The sequence below is a fragment of the Phasianus colchicus genome, chromosome 8, assembly GCF_987193195.1.
Source record: "Phasianus colchicus chromosome 8, bPhaCol1.hap1.1, whole genome shotgun sequence".
Lineage (NCBI taxonomy): Eukaryota > Metazoa > Chordata > Aves > Galliformes > Phasianidae > Phasianus > Phasianus colchicus.
This window is the reverse complement of record NC_143443.1, coordinates 29,523,314-29,539,526: the sequence shown is the minus strand read 5'-3', so window position 1 is coordinate 29,539,526 and position 16,213 is coordinate 29,523,314. Positions and strand designations below refer to the sequence as shown.

Here is a 16,213-nt window from a genome sequence, read left to right as displayed (position 1 = left end):
ACAGTCTCTGGGCTTAGTTATCAATCATCTGAGTTGTGAATGTTTTTTGTGAGCATCTCTCCAGAGACTGGAGTGCCTCTTGTTCTCAGCTTCGTATGCAGCAAACATATTACAGGCTATAACTGGATTGGGTCACCTCTGCTGTGCAGTAGGAGCTTCTCTGAAACTAATTTCAGGTGAATGTTTGTGGTCACCCACTTTGACACTTCCTTTTTTCCTGTGCCTGTACACTCTGCATTGTAAATTCATGATGTTTGGTTGTCCCAGCTGGATTCTGACTTACAAGGATTACAGTTGTAAAATTCATGATGATATATAGGTATGAGTTTTAATAGTGTGGGGCCAAAAAATAAGGCTAAAAAGTTGTTTGTTCCCAATTAATCGCTTCCTTCCAGTGCTGTTGGCTTCTGAAGAGTTGTCTGTACCAAAATGATGGCTGCTAAAATGGCAATGCTGAGTTGCTAACAAAGCAAGTATAGGTTATTCTTCAGAAATGCCAACATCTTGAACTTTCTTTGAGTTTTCTCATTGACTTCAGAAGAACTGGGGTTTCAGTATTGATGTCTGAAAGTCTTCTGCTCAGGTAGATGAGTGTCCTTTAATGTCTAGAAAAACTTTATGGGACTTCAGGAGTTATTTCAAATGAAAGGCACTGTAACTTGAGTGCTAGCTGCCCTAGATCCTTTTAAGCTGTTGAAATAGAAACTAACAGGCAGATCCTGTCCTGTAACACGCTGTTCTTGATAGATGTTCTCCAAATGTAGGAGTGTTAGTAATTTGTTGTGGGACTGACAAATGTTATTGTAATTGCATGGCTGGCTGGGAAGCTGATTTTTATGGGAGAAGAATTATCCAGTGGAAACCTAATCGAAAATACTTATTTTTTGATATTGCATTGTTTTAGATGCAGATCAGCGCGTTACGCTAACATGCAGTTAAATGGTGTTAACTGAGGGGACTGAAGTGTCCCGAGTAAAGATCCCAGAGATGGTTGGAAAGAAGAAGAAAAAACCCCGAGTAATTTTTGTCTTTGCTGCTTCTAGGTGTAGATACAAATGTTACACCGAGAGTATATGGTGACGGAATGACCTGCGGTCTCTGAGGGCTTGAGATTCTGGGTGTATGTACTGCTCAGGAGTCCTGTGTTTATTGCATTCAAAGTGGTATATGGCTTGAGATTTATTGCGGCGTTACGGTCTGTTGTCAGATTTCTGGTTACACACATTGATTTGAAGGAGTTCGATCACATTCTCTCGGTAGCCTGCATTCAGTTTCTTTTTCAGGGTGTGTTTTTCCAGTGTTGAGAAACAGCCTGTATGTGACTCCAGGTGGCTGCGCTGGCTGGGTAGGTGGAGAGGGCAGCAGTTGTGTACGTGGCTGATTGCAGAAATGTTTCAGTGCTGCTTTTACTTCCCTTACCAAGGTCAGCAGGTTGCACCTGAGGCAGGTATTTGGTGGCTGCTGTGCAATTCTCAGTGGCAGCTGTGACACTGACTGGTGTCTGGACAAATTCACTTGGCTGTTTGGCACAGCTCTGCGCAGCGACAAGGACACTGAAACTGTCTGTGAGCATGATAAGCTTATCTTTCACCCATGCTGAATTTTCCAGGTCCTGTGGATTAGACCTGGATACTTGACACTGTTTGTTCTTCAGCTTGCTCTGTTGCCAAGTTTAAGGTGAACATCATGGAGAAACACGATCTCTGTATCAATGATATTTAAGCCTTAGAAGTATTATTTGAGTTTTCATTCTATAAAAAGCTTTCTGAGATGGCTTGATTAGATGAAGCAGGTATGCTATGAATACTAGCATTACCTAAATGTCCCTTTTTTACCTAAAAGTGGTGTTTTCAGCAGAGCACCAAACCAGCCTAACAGCTGCATGGTAGCCAGCATGGAAGACTGCTATGCTTGTCTTTGGTTTTATTGGTGCTGCTGAAACTTTGCTCTTAAAGAAGCACCTTCAGCTGTGTCACATCTTTGTTTAGCTGAAAACAGCAGTCAGCAACCACAACATCTGGAGTTATATGTTATGTAAGCACTTCTCCTGCCACTATCACAAACTCCTGGTGACTTAGCAAAATTACTGTAGTTAATGACCACCATTAACTGCAGATCTACTACACATGATTTTCTTAATCTATTTTAAAGGTCTTACCTTTGTGTTGGTTTTTTCTTTTTTATGAAGTGTGATGGTTTTGAGTCCCTCATCCTGAACGTTTATTATTATTTTAAGATCTACTCACTCTCTTTAAAAAAAATAGCACCACAAAGTTTGAATGCATCTTCTTTAGAACTTCTTTAGTCTGGCATGAAAATCTGAGAGTGGTGCTATGTATGTGTTATTGACAAGCTCTTAATGTGATTTCACAAATTTGTTCTTTGTGGCGGAAAGGTGATCTTTATGGCCAGAGGGACTTTTTTATTCAGTTGGGATGCCCTGTTGGCTTCTGTGTTTCCTTCTGTAGGCATCTGCTCTACACACTTTTTCCTATGTAAGCGTGTTTTTTGGGTTTTTGTATGCAGAAGCCATCGTTTCCCCAGCAGGACCGATCATGTATGAATGCTTTCTTCATTTGTTGGAGTTTAACAGTGTTTCCTGCTTCAGCTTTTTGGTGTAACACTATCCGTTTTTTCAGAAAGTTGCGAAGGCAAATTGTTTGATATAAGCTTAATGGTTAGGCTTTATCAGGCTGTGGTATGTTTAATTTCCCTTTCTGTTTTCCAGGGAGCTGTGGGACTCCCAGGGTACAGTGCAGGATACAGCAAAGTGTTTACTAATTGAATCTTACAGTTTATACGTGGCTGATACTACCAATGCCACGCCATGTCCTGCTGGAAGAGTGGTTGCCTGGGCTTAGCAGAAGGGATCTTTGACCATAAGATTGGGAACAACAGAAAAATCCAGTCCTTCTGGCATGTGTTTTTACTCCTGAGAGCAGTTACAGGTCTTCTGCACACTTGGCTTCTCAGGAGATTGTTGCACAAACTGTCTCCCAGATAGCAACAGATTTGGCCCGACTCTTTGTTTTCCAGGTACACTGGGATAAGCAGCCAGCCTGATGGAGCTTCTCTTGTGCTCTTGCTGTCAGGGATGATTCTCCCTCTCACAGTGTCCAAAGCTGCCAAAGGCCAGGTGTGAATTTGCTTCATTAGGATAGCTTTTTGCACTGAAAGCTTTGGCTGTTGCCTGCACCAGTAAATACATGCCCAGCCTGCAGCCCAGAAGGACAGGTAGTGGAATGACATGTACTTTTCTTGTGCACTACTTATTTTTTTGATTGAGTAAGTCTGGAATGCTGAAGTGGCATTATGGGCTGATTTGACTTGGAAGGCTCTCCATCTACTTGAAGGCCACTCTGGTTTGCAATATAAATGCTGAAGTATATGAGTGTAGAATTTTCTTATTTGTGGTTTTTAATATGCAGCTTTAGAAGGTGTTTTTTTTTTTTTTTTTTTTTTAAATAAAAGACTGGGAAATCTCACTGTGTATACATGCAGGTGTCTTTTCTGTTGTTCAGTGTAAATTATAATCATAACATAATTGTAACTCTTTTGACCTTGTTTTACTAATAAGTGCTTTTTAACATAACGTGTATATAAATATATAAATCAACTAATTGAGGTGACACATCTTCTGTTAGTAAATCCAGGTTCAGACTAGTTGAAAATAAGATCAGTGCTGGCTGGGAGTACGTTTTGCGTGGGTTGGGAGCCGTAGCCAAGAATATTCTGTTCTTTTTTCTTTGTAAAATTTTTGTTTCCTTGGTGTTGAAATCAACTTGCTGTGTTGCACCTCGGTCTGCAAGAAGTTAGCCTGCAGCAAAGGAATTTATATCTTGCTATGTTACTTCCGTCACACTACTGTGTATCAGGGATAAGTCTGTTAAAGATGAACTGAAATCTGTCAGGCAGTGGCAGTATTCCAAGGTATGTGATAGGTATTTAGTAAGGTTCTTCAGGGTTCGTGGGAGGTGAGTGGATACAGAGTGGGAATTTTACTATTCATGTGTGTTACAGTGCTGATTCTTTAAGGAAAATGATGTAGAGCTCCAGAATTTCAGTAGCACCTTTAGTATAGCATCTTCCCTTGTTTGTTTCGCACACTACTAATCTTTATTTGCAGGATAATGTAAGTATAGCATAATCTGAGTGAGCCAATGTGAGACATAAAAAGATTTAAGATGCTGGGATGCTATTGTCAGGGGTACGCTGTGTGGGAGCCTTTGTGAAATAAGGAGAAGTGGTAGTCCTGGCTTCTACAGAGGAATTAGGTGCTGCTGTACGAGGACTTGCCTATGGCTTGTCAATCAAGGGAAAAGTGATAATGATACTTTTTCTCCCAAAAATGTTTTTAGGGCTAAAAAACTCTATATGAGTTTTACAACATGAAGTGACATCTAGTTGCTGCTGTATTGGTTTTCCTAGGACAGCTTTAGAGTGATGAGATCATTTCTACCTTTATGCAGTTCAGCACTTTAATGAACATTAGTTGGACTTGTGACTCTTTCAGGGGCAGCCTCAAAACTCTGTTGTACATTAAACTTTGAAAAGGTTTATATAAAATCTCTATATAATTTAAAAAAAACCCACACAATCTCTATTGTTAAAAATTACAAGATCCACCAGCTTTCCGTTCACCCTTCATAATTTATAAGTTCTATTCTTTGTAGAGAATCTAACTTTCCTGATAAAATGAGCATTAGTATTTTGTAAATCCATACCAGAAAATCTAAAGAGTGAGGTCTGTATGGAAACACAATGATCCAGGAATTGCCTTGCATGAAAATCTCAAAATAAGATAGCAGAACATTGCTACTTATATTCTAGAAAAAAGTAATTGTTTTCTTAATTCCAGCAAGGGGGTGGGCATGGTGAAAAGGCATTGCAGTGTGAGCTTGGCATGAAGCAGCTGATCATAGAATCATGGAATCACAGGGTTGTAAAGGACCTACAAGATCATCTAGTCCAACCATCCTCCCATTACCATTGCTACAATGATGATTTTGTGTTCGCATTCCATGACAAATGTGTTGTGTTCTACCAACAGCTGTAGAAGAGGGAATGGCTTCCTCCAGCATACTGTTCAATTCCCAATCACATAGGTGAGCTGTTGGCACGGGTTGTTGGAGTGTTGTGTAAGCTCCTGGCTGCCTGGCTTTGTGGGAACTTGTTCCTGTGTCCCAGCCTGAGGGGCTTATGACTTCAGAACTGTTGGTTCACAGAGCAGATGAGAGCTGCACTCACATTTTTCATTGCATAACAAATTAGTTGGCCTTAAAAGTGAGCATGTGCTATCAGTTTACAAGGAAGCAGTATCTGTAGATACAGACTTCATCCTTTTCTTGCATCTCACTGCTGGTGTTAGAAGCCTGCCTCTGTTTTTCTAAAAGGAGCACAGAAATGGCATAGTAGTAGAGCAGTGATCAGGAGACATAGATTTTACATTTCTCTATATGAAGTGTGTTTTGTTTCACTTCAGGAGCTCTTCAGGTTAACCTAGCAGCAGAGTGTTGCCATGGCTCTGTTCCTGGTCTGGGCACACCAGAGCCCTGTGTTAGAGGGACTGACCAAGGAGCTGCAACTGCAGTCTGTCTCCCAGACTCCTTGTACTTTGCAGCCATGTCTCTACAATGAAATGATCTTGGAGAAAATAAAGTAATTTGAGTTTGTTATGTTTGATATATTTCTGTGTGAGTAACAGATGTGCTTAAGACAAGCAGAACTGTGATATCTCAGACATAGCTTTCAGTAGTGAGTTGAATTTGTTTTATTTCAACAGATTTTGAAACACTGGGGGTAGGGTAGAAGAGAAACATCACAGCAGTGCACAGCGTAACTTGATTTCTAAGAGCTTCGTGTTTGAAAATGTTGGGGTATTTAAAGCTGGAAAGGAATAGCAGGTTTTCAGGTGGCTCATCTACCAGACTTTGCATGGTCGTGTCTTCAGATGAAGTTTCTCTTACCATCTTACCCTAAAACATCTCTGTCATCTGAAAGCTGTGTATTCAAAACCTTTATCCAGTTCTGCTTAAGCTGGGTTAAAATAACACTGGTGTGCTGGTATAACTTCCTCTTGTATGTGAGAACATTTTGAAGAAGTGGGTATTGAGGGGCTGGAAGAAGAGGTAGGATAATGTCTTATTTTATTCATATAGTATGCATCTTAAATACTGAACAGAGTTCTGTTCTAACACAGTTTCTTTACTACTTTGGAGTTGTGTTCACACTTTTTCATAATAATAGTAGAATTTCTTGAAGGTCAAAACAGTCCTGGCACACACAAGAAAAATCCCATAGACTGATTGATTATTTCTGTGCATCGTTTACTGGTTTGAAACAAGGGACCTTCAGCATCCCAGAGGTTGAGCCGTTCCTTGCTGATCCCTGTAGCCGAGTTCTTGTGTGATTTTGGATAAATTGTGCTGTCTTCTTATGTCTTGCTCATGGACTGTAAAGGGAAAAAGCGTCTCATAGGACTTCTGCTGTGAGAAAATATTTAAAGAAATAAAAAAGGTGCTCAGCTCTTCTGGTGGTATATCTGCGTATCTATACGTAACAGTATTGCATTAACAGTGGTTGCTACCATTAATCTGTAACCTGAGCCAGTGTGGGTTTAAGCTAGTGTCTACAAGCCAGTGCATTCACCTTGTAATTTTTGAACTCAGTCAATAAGATTGTTTAACTTTCCATTGATCAACAATTGATTGTTTTGAGAGCTACTATCCTTTTCAGATGCTTTCCAATTACTTCAATTCTAAAAGGATGTCCAGTTGATCCATAGGCTATTAATAAAGTTTATGACCCATGTTATTCAACGTATACGTAGACAGCCAGAAGAGCTTTAAAATGAATAAGTAGAAAGCTAATCTGAGTAAAAGAGATGTTGCAATGTTAACCTTTTTTTTTCTTTATTTTTCTTTTATAGCTATTGGCGAATATGAAGAGCTTAGAGCAGAAAATAAGAAAACGAAAGAGGAGGTTTGTATTGAAGGATCATTTCCTTAATACTAAAATGTTAAATATCAGAATATTTTATTGAGAGGTTATTGTCTGCTTTTGTGAGCTCAGCTGATTATTTAAAATGGCATCAATAATCAGTACTTCTTGTACCTATATGTGTTAAGGAGCAAAGGAAATAGCTCCCAGCAGCTGTTCTAGCTGTCTTAGACCAGAAAAGTTGCTATAAATATATGAGTATATATATTTAAGTGACTATATCTATAGCTGGTTTACATTGTCAGCGTAGGCCAACAAAAGTGTTTAAATATTCTTAGGAAAACTTGTTTCCTTTGGATCTAAACATTGTTATAATACAGCTTGATTTGTGTGCTGAATAGGAATTAGAACAACTTAACGAACAGGAAATAGAACAACTCCTGCCCTAACCCAGTCCTTCTAAAAGTTCAGAATGTGGGAGTACGATTTCTGAAGGTACTCAGTTCTCTCTCTCCACAAGATTTCTTTGAATAGGAGATGTCTCACCTCAACATTAGGAGTGAAGCTTAAAACAGATTTGCAATATATTGCATATCCTGCTGTGAAATATGTGCACCTATGTAACATGAAAAGAGACTTTGAATTTGTGGACTTAATATCATTCATTACTCTGGGCTCTGTTTTTTTAATGTTCTGAAGTTTGGTGATACAAACATAAGGGCCACTTTGCAGATTTGTTAATGTAATTATGGTAAGCTGTCTTCCTAGTAGTGAAGTTCAGCTCATTTGGCAAAGTATCTCTCCTCACCCTGGACTCCTGTGAGGAATCCCAACAAGAAGAGATTCCACAAGACCTTGGAGAGGGGCTTGATGACAGTGTTGTGCTGTCTAAATCATTGTCAGTGTGCAAAAGGTTTTTAGCAAGTATCTGCCAAAAGAAACTGTGATCAGGGAAAACTTCTTATCAGGTCTAGATAGTGGGGAAGGCAATGAGGGCACTGCCACTTTGTATGGTGAGCAGATTTCCCTTTCTCCTGTACTAGGGAACATTATTAGCTGCCAGAGCATGAAGGTTTAGTTCTGCTTTCTGTGAAGTCATTTCTAAAATGTCAATTTTAGTCTGGTTGTCATAAACATTGCAATTCAAAGCTCTAATGGGGAGACCTTGTCCTTAACTTTCTCATTATTAAAAAAAACCCTCAGAGCTTCTTTTCATATTTTGTTTCAACAGTGATGCTGTATATATCCACTGAGCTCAGCATATTCTGCTTCACTCCCTCCTTCCCAATGATACCATTTCTTTTGTGCTTGTTCCTGCATTCCCATTCGCTGCCCTACACCAGAACCCAGATATCCCAGGAAATCTGTCCTTGATATTTACTATTGAGAAAACTGGGGCAGTTAACTTCTAGTGGCTGTCCAGCACAGTACACAGTCTCTGGCAAAGCCAGCAGCAGAGAGGGAGGGGTGTAAGATCATATGCAATACCTCCCCAGAGTATTCCTCTAGTCTGCAGATTGTCTGTTACCCATATTTTGAGCTGTGTGTTTTCTGTGTATTCTGCCCCCAACAACTCTGTCTTTATTGCGTGTGTCCAGGCTTCCCTTGAGCTGATGTTAGTGAATTGGTTTCCATCACATGCAAGGAGTTCCATAATGCTCCAGCTTTGCCCTGACACCTTGGGAGTTTCTTCAGCAAAGTTTTCTTTGTGTCAGGGAAAGGACAGGGATTATTGTTCAGGACGGTTTCTTTGAACTGCATTTTTATTAACAATTTGTTTTTTCAGAGGCAATTTAAATGAAAAAAAAAGTCTTTCCAAAATCAAGATGAAATGAGAGGTTCTGAGGTTACTGCTACATTCTGCTTTTCTTTCTTTCTTGTTCCTCTTTTCCATAAGATGTCTTATTACTGCATATATGTAATCACTCTTGTGTGCTTCTTCTGAAACTTGCTATGATGTTTCTCAAAATACTTGCATAACAGTTGAGAATCCTCTAGCATATTCCTAACTGATTTGCCCAGCTGTAAGATGGGAGATGCAAGAGCCTCCATCCTGCAGACTGGTGAGCTTATGTATGCAGTTCTGCTTAATTGTTGAAGAGCTTGGACTCAAGTGGTTAAGTGTGAGGCTGTAAGTACATTTCTTGTACACAAAAAGAATCTACTGTTAAGGAGTTCATGGCTGTGTTTACTTACAGCACTAATACTGGAAGAAACTATTGTAGGGCTGTGTAATCCTGCAAGCTTATTAGTGTCTCTGTAACTGTATGTCTAGTCTATGATTTGCAGGATCAAACATGATGCTGGAGGAATTGTGACACAAGCTGTCTGTGTTTTTGTCTCTTGGAAGCTGCAAGTAAATTCTGTTCCAATTTCTGCCAATGTCTGTCAGGGTGTAAGCTTCCTCTGTATCCATTATGGACACCACAGTTGCATCCAAGATGCGAGAGAATTTTTTGAAGACTTGCAGATGATTTGTGGGAAGTACCACCTAAAGTTAGTCTTTATGTCTGTGCTTTTGATACGCTCAGTGGAATTTTTTTTTTCTAAGTCACCAGTACACATGTATGACTGAAACATGAGCTGTTTCTGTTTAACTAATGGAAAAATGATCCTGCTTAATATTAGATCCTACTGGAACTAAGTGCACTGCAGATGTGTAACTCAGAATCAAATGTAATTTTAGTTTTTGAAAATACATGCTCTTTATCCCATTTTTTTTTTTTCTTTTTAAGATTAGAAAGTCAGTTGTCTTTTATGTATACGACTTTGTTTGGAAAACCACTGCTTAAGAGAATGCTACTAACTTTGGCAATTCAGGAGTACAAGATCAGATCTTTGGTCCATTGTGTTTCTTCCTCAGTCCCTCGTTAAACTGCCAATTTGGAGATCTCTGCTGGGGTCTCTGACAAAATTGGTGCGGGCATTTTTTTAATTTATATTTTTAAATACTTTGAAAATCTGGAACAAAAATGACATTGGCAGATTACTTCAGTCTTTCTTTTAATTGAAGTAACTGACTAAAAATTTGTGCTAGTTCACAAAAAATAGAAGATAACCAACATTCAGTTACACACAAATATAGTTAATATGCAGTTCTGACATATTCATAGTCAGATCATGAATAAATATTTGACTACTTGCTAATCAGCCAGAAATGACTCCAAACACTGGTTTTGACAGTGTTTTGTCATTCTGCCAGTAGGGGAAAAAAAAAGCAAGACAGCTTTCCAAAACAGTAGGTGTAATACTGTATCTCTGATACATCATTCATGGTGTTTGTTCTGTTAAAGCACGTGTACAGAGTGGATTATATGTTTTGTCACCAAATGGGAACAGAGAAGGGATTCTGCCTTGATGACATGCTCATTCTTTCGAGGAGCATAACAAATGTCATGGGATACTTTTGCACGCTGCACCAAACTAATAATTTTAGAACAAGCATTAAGTCTGCATAAATTGTACAATCTGTTTAAAGGGACAGAATGTATCTTGTGTTGCTTAGCAATGGCTTAATTGACTATATGGCTGCTCTGTGTACTTCTTGTATTTTAATATCTGGGCTGAACAATCTCCTTCTTGTCTTTGCCCTTTGAAGGCCTTTTACTGAAAGTAGTAGGAGCTTATGCAAAAAGTAGTTGACGAAATAGATGACTGCTAGATGAAAATCAGAGAAGAAATCCACCAATTGCCTCCCTGAAACTAATGGCAAAAAGTCATGGGGTGAGCAGAGTGGGTGTGCAAACCACAGCCTTCCAGGTGGTTGTATGCACTGTCTGCACAGCATCGCCTGTTTGTATCAAGTTCCCATGCTGGCAGGGTACCCTCTTGCTACTGTGCTCATTCCCAGGGCAGGCTAAGTTCATTTACTGTCATTCACAGCACTGAATATGCAGTGTGAGCACCAGTGTTTGCCATGTAGGTGATTTGCTTCTAAGCAGTCAGCATTTTAGTCTGTTCTCTTTGCATTAGAAAGGAAAGGATCGTCTCTGATTGTTTGCCTCAAAAGCAAAAATTTTGTAGTGAGCTGCATTGGCAAAAGTCCTAAAATTACTGCTCTAAAGGTAAAGAATTAAGGAATTAAAAAGATGAATTTTGGAAACCGAGCTGTTACTTCTTTCTAAATGGGCAAATGCAATGACTTCTTATTGCTGGAATTTAATAGTGGCTCCTGTACCTAGTTCAGGACTGAAATGTCTATTGCCTATTAGCACTGGTTTATATTGGAATAATGATGCTATAAATACTAGACTAAAACATAGTAAATAAAATGGTATAAATGGTTATTTTGTTGGAACTCAGCATAATAAAGTTTAAAACAGAAGAAATGGCTGACAAGCCAGGAGTAATCTGCTTTCATTCCATTTGAGGATATTCTTGAGTTTGGAGCTGTTGGTTACTTCTGACAAGGGAATAAATGCTTGTAAACTGCTCTTTCCTTCATCAGTTCATGCACTTAAATGTGAAAAGTGAGCAATGTATTTTACAGGAGTAGAACACTGTTTCTCTTTTAACATTTAGGATGAGTAGCGTGCTTGTTAATTAACAATTCTGCTGTGTATGCCTCTGCTGCCTTTTTGAACTGAAGAAGTCTTGAATTTTGATGACTTCTGTACATTTTGTCAGACAGCTAATATATCTACATTTGATATTTTTCACCATTTCCTATCAGTGTTTCTTGTCACAAATCTTAATCATTTTGTGTGAATAGCTTGCAGAACTTTCAGGTTATAAACAGTACAAAGAGTTAAACATAGTCTCAACTTTCTCTTATTTTTAGCCAATTTGAAGATAAACTTTTGTTTTTGCAGGGCTGTGTAATGGCTTTGCTTGTGCAGGTCTGATTGCAAGACAAAAGGCAAACTGCTTTCCATTGATCATTTCAGCAAGGGCAACAGCTCTCTTTTCTTCCTGCTCTTTTATTCTGAAGCGCAGCAGCCACCAAAGAAAATATTCAGAAAGCTGTAACTGGGAGCAGGAATTACTCTGCAGAGACCCAAAACTGCACACCCTGATTGTGCAAAGAAACATGTAGCTATCAGGAGAATCGTCTAGTTTGCTGTGGTCCGAGTGGAGCCCTCTGCAAATAGCACTCAAGGTGAAGTGGAATGGGTCATTTAACTTCCCCTTTCACTGTACAGGCAAAGCTGTTACACTTTGCAGCATGTTACTGGGGGGATTTCAAAAGGAATTTTTTCTCCTGTGATAGAGGATGCGATATGCTCACTACATCAAGGTTTCCATCAGCAGGAAAGCATCTTGTTGACTTCCATGGGCAGCGGATTAGATCCTTAAAATGCTAATTTTTGTGTATATGTTTTTTTAAACTGAGTATTAAAAATCACTTTCTCACTTCATATGCAGAGGGCTGTAAGCCTGCAGAGTGCAGAAAAGTCCGTGGGTGAACTATGCCAGTATAGTACAGTGTCTCTGTTGTAAAATGTGAAGAGGCAGCAGCTGCAGCAGCTCACGCTGCTCCTCCTTTGCAGTTCAGCTGTGCTGTGCGGGAACAATCAGAACTACTTCCTTTCTTTATCTTTCTGCCTTCTGTTCTTAGACTGTGCTGCTGCTGGTAAGGTAAGACAAAATTCTGCTGAGGAAGCTGAGAGGGAGGGCAGCAAGTTGCAGGATTCTTGCACACATTTCCCTTTCCACTTTTCCTATGCAGGATGCTCCTAACTTCTTTGACACCCCACAGTGCCGGATGAAACAGCGTCGGGCGTGTCATGCTGCTTGGGCAGCATGGCTTGCTCCTTCTGCAGCTCTTCCCTGTTTCACAGACCCTCATCCCTACTCAGCAACTGTCCTTCGTCTCATCACACCAAAGCAGCAAGAGTGCTCAAGTGCAGCTCCTGCAGGCAGCCATCAGCAGTAGCTTCCAATGCTAGCACTGAGACTGCTCCCACGGTGCCACCGATGACAGCCTTTCCTTATCCAAGAGCAGGTCCTTCTTTGGGCTTCATCCAAAGTCCTTAGGGGCTGAGAGAAGGGCTCTCGTGAATTTGGCTTCCTTTGAATCAGGCTCTCCTCCTTGTTACTTAACAGCAGGCTCCTTTCCCGGCTAACTCAAAGTGGGTCCTCATGTGGAAAAACTGAAAATCGAGCAAAATCATTTCAGCTTTCTTCTTTTCCCAGTTCTGTTCCAGTGATTGGAGTCATTGTAACTGCAGGAGGAGTTGCACTGTAAGGAACTCAGTCACATAGATCTTTTCCAGAAGTTGATTTATGATCTTGAATACGCATGGCTGCGTGTGAGGAAGAATGTTGGTACACCATGAGTGTGAGATGTGTTATGTGCCAGTCGTACTTCCCCCTGGGTCATGTGTTTTTCAGTGTGGTTAATCACTCACTGTGCCTCTTGTGAAGTTTACTCATTTCTGTGGTTTCTTTCATTTGCTTCTAAAAGGGGTTTTATTAGAAAAGTCTATTGAATGTCTGTTTTGTTCTTTGTCTTTGATGAAATCTTTCCATCGTAAGATAGATGATTGCAATGCTTTGTAGTATTGGTGTTAACCTGAAAATTAACGAAAGGGAGATGGTATGAAAATGAGTATCCTTCCCTTTTCAAGATTGAATCGTTGTTCGTAGTGTTACGAAACTCAATTGGATGTCCCTGGTTACTGACTGTGGATATTTTTATTGCATGTGGTATGAATAGAAATGAATGTATTTTTTAAATCTATTTGTTTTAAAGACTTAAGGCATATTCATGTCATGTGGTTCCTGGATGACTTTGTTTATATCAGTTTTGGATAACATAGGTTTTCTAAAGCATTTTGAGTAGCACTGAAGGGGAGCCAAAAATCAAGTACAACTTGCCATTCTGTAAAGAAATGCTCTGGATGATGACTTTTAAATTAAAGCTCCCATCAATCTAATACGACTGAAAGTAAAAAGATATTATGCTTTGATAGGCTTCTGTACATTGTTGTTCCAATAGGTGATCTTTGTTTATTTTTGCACGTTGTGGCTGACTGCTAATTAAGTATCTGGGATCAGTGTTTCATTTCAGTTTTCTCTTTTCCTAGTGTGACAAAATCAAGCAAGAACGAGATGAGGCTGTCAAAAAACTGGAGGAGTTTCAGAAGAGTAAGTTGTCGTGTTAGTGGAAATTTTTTTTATATGAAGGAGTTAAGAATATAGTTCTGCAGCCTATAAAGTGATGTTCAGGATGCTGCGATTGAGGTCCTCTTGATGTTTCTCCTTCAAAGTCTTCCTTTAACGAGCTTATTGGTAAGACTTCGATTACTGCCAGACAAACTGCTGTCACAGAGTTTACAGGTTCTGACACAGGTAGCTATTTTTAAGGTACAAAGTGGTGAAAATAGTGGTACAGATGTGGCTCTATCTCACCAGGACTTTTCAGGTGGCTTTGAGAGTAACACATGCTTGGAGTGAATGGGATTTATCCTATAGTTGAAGCTACTACTACTACTACTATTTTTATCTTGAAGGCAAAAATATTGCTTTAAGCACAGACACACCATCAAAACTTTTTAGGATGATCTGATGTCTCTTGATAACTTTCAAAGCAAGTTCTTTCTCGCCTAGTCTGTGTGAATGTTGATATTCAGTTCTGCACTTCTGTGATAATGGTTCTATTGAAACTGTACGGTGTCTGGAAGCAACAAAGCACATCTAATGGGAGTGGAAGTATCCTGGTGGACTAGCTCCTTAGAAGAGACAATTACAGTAGGATTGTGGTCTGTTGTGTCTGGTTTGTGCCAGTACGGTGAACTGCACGATGAAGCATTAGAAACGTGGATGAAGTTAATGCAGGATAAGGAAATCACATGGTCTGTACTTTTGTGTGACTGTGTTAATAGAGGAATTTGCTTGCTTCTGTTTTGTAATTGTTTGCATGATAAAATTATGGAAAATAGTGTAAGATCAACAGGAATCATCTACTGCCGTAAATGGTCGTAGAGAACTATTCTGTGAGGCAAGAATGTTCTCTAAGAAGCCTATTTCTTCTGGGAAAAATTGAAGCCCGTTTTGTTTTTGTTACGATACAAGGAATACCAGAGCGTGGCAGAAAATGCCAAGTAGTTAAGACATAAAATTTGAAGTAATATTTGATGTTGTAAAATTTTATAGGTTTCTTTTATCTTCCTTTCACATTTTTAAAGGACATACCTTGTAAACATAGTGATAAAATGCCAGAAATATTAGGATTTTAAGGCAATAATAGAGCCCATTATTTAAACGACAATATAAAAGGCAATTATATTGATGAAGAGCTACATCGGCTTTGTGTCTGTGAATAAACTTGGCCTGTACTCAGCTTCTATTTGTTCTCCTGGCATAAACACATATTGTGTGTGATTCCAGTTTAATGGGGCCCCGTTTGTATGCCAAGCAGCTGCATTTTAGGCCCTATTGCGTGATTTCATAGCTCTCTGAAAATTGGTTCTATTGAGCACAAGAGATAGAAGGTGGTGGTGGGGGGGAAAGCTTCAACACACAATCATTTCTTTTCAATTGGAGCCAGCAAGGTTGATGACAACATGACCATTGTGTTATAATGATAAGACCACTAAGGATCTGTACCTCTCATCAAGGCTTTCACACAACAGCAGATACAATTTAATTCACTGCTCTGTCAGCAGTGCTGATACCATTATGCCGTCTGTCTCCACAGTTATAATCACTGTCCTCCGAGAAATGCAGTTGAAATGATCTTGAGCAGTCAAAGAAACTCTCAATTAAGGCTGCCACTTCCAATGTGTCAGATTGTGTCTTATGCACTTGGTACAATTTTCACTTCCAATCCTGTTTATTTACAATGTCTACCAGTAATTACGCTTAACATGTCATTTAGTGAGGGTGCCCCTGCCAAGGAGATTGTTGGGTGCTGTAGTACCATTGAGTGGGAGTTTCTCGCAGTCAATGCCATCAGCGGCTTTTAGTCCCTGATGGGATGCAGTAGTAATGTTGATAATGCAAGTATCGTGCTCATCAAGTCATAATTAGATGCCACTCAAATGTGCCACTTGTAATAACAGTGTTGATTCATGTTTTCTCGGTGACTGCAACTACTAATTAGTTAAGTGGTTTTTGGTTGGCCTGCATTTGCTGCGGATTATTATTACCCCTGAAAAAAACTGTCAAGGTTAGAGATGTTTCAGGCCACTTAGTGCTGCTTTATGAATTTTAATATTGACATAATAAGAACTTTGGAAAGACTTAGGAAATAATATATTTTTGTATTTAATTTGGAAAGATTTTTTTTCCCCTGAGTTAATCATAATTGCAGGTTAATTAAGTTTAAATG

The 16,213-nt window shown here is 39.4% G+C and overlaps 1 protein-coding gene across 5 annotated transcripts in view; it reads left to right on the top strand.

The window, feature by feature from the left end:
- SHTN1 (shootin 1) overlaps positions 1 to 16,213 on the top strand; it is an 80,245-nt gene that overhangs the window by 23,510 nt on the left and 40,522 nt on the right. For all 5 annotated transcript variants that reach the window (XM_090145553.1, XM_090145550.1, XM_031597415.2 and 2 more), the window contains 2 exons: positions 6,929 to 6,981; positions 13,968 to 14,028. In XM_090145553.1, coding sequence (XP_090001679.1) covers positions 6,929 to 6,981; positions 13,968 to 14,028 — 114 coding nt within the window. The remainder of the gene's footprint in view (positions 1 to 6,928; positions 6,982 to 13,967; positions 14,029 to 16,213) is intronic.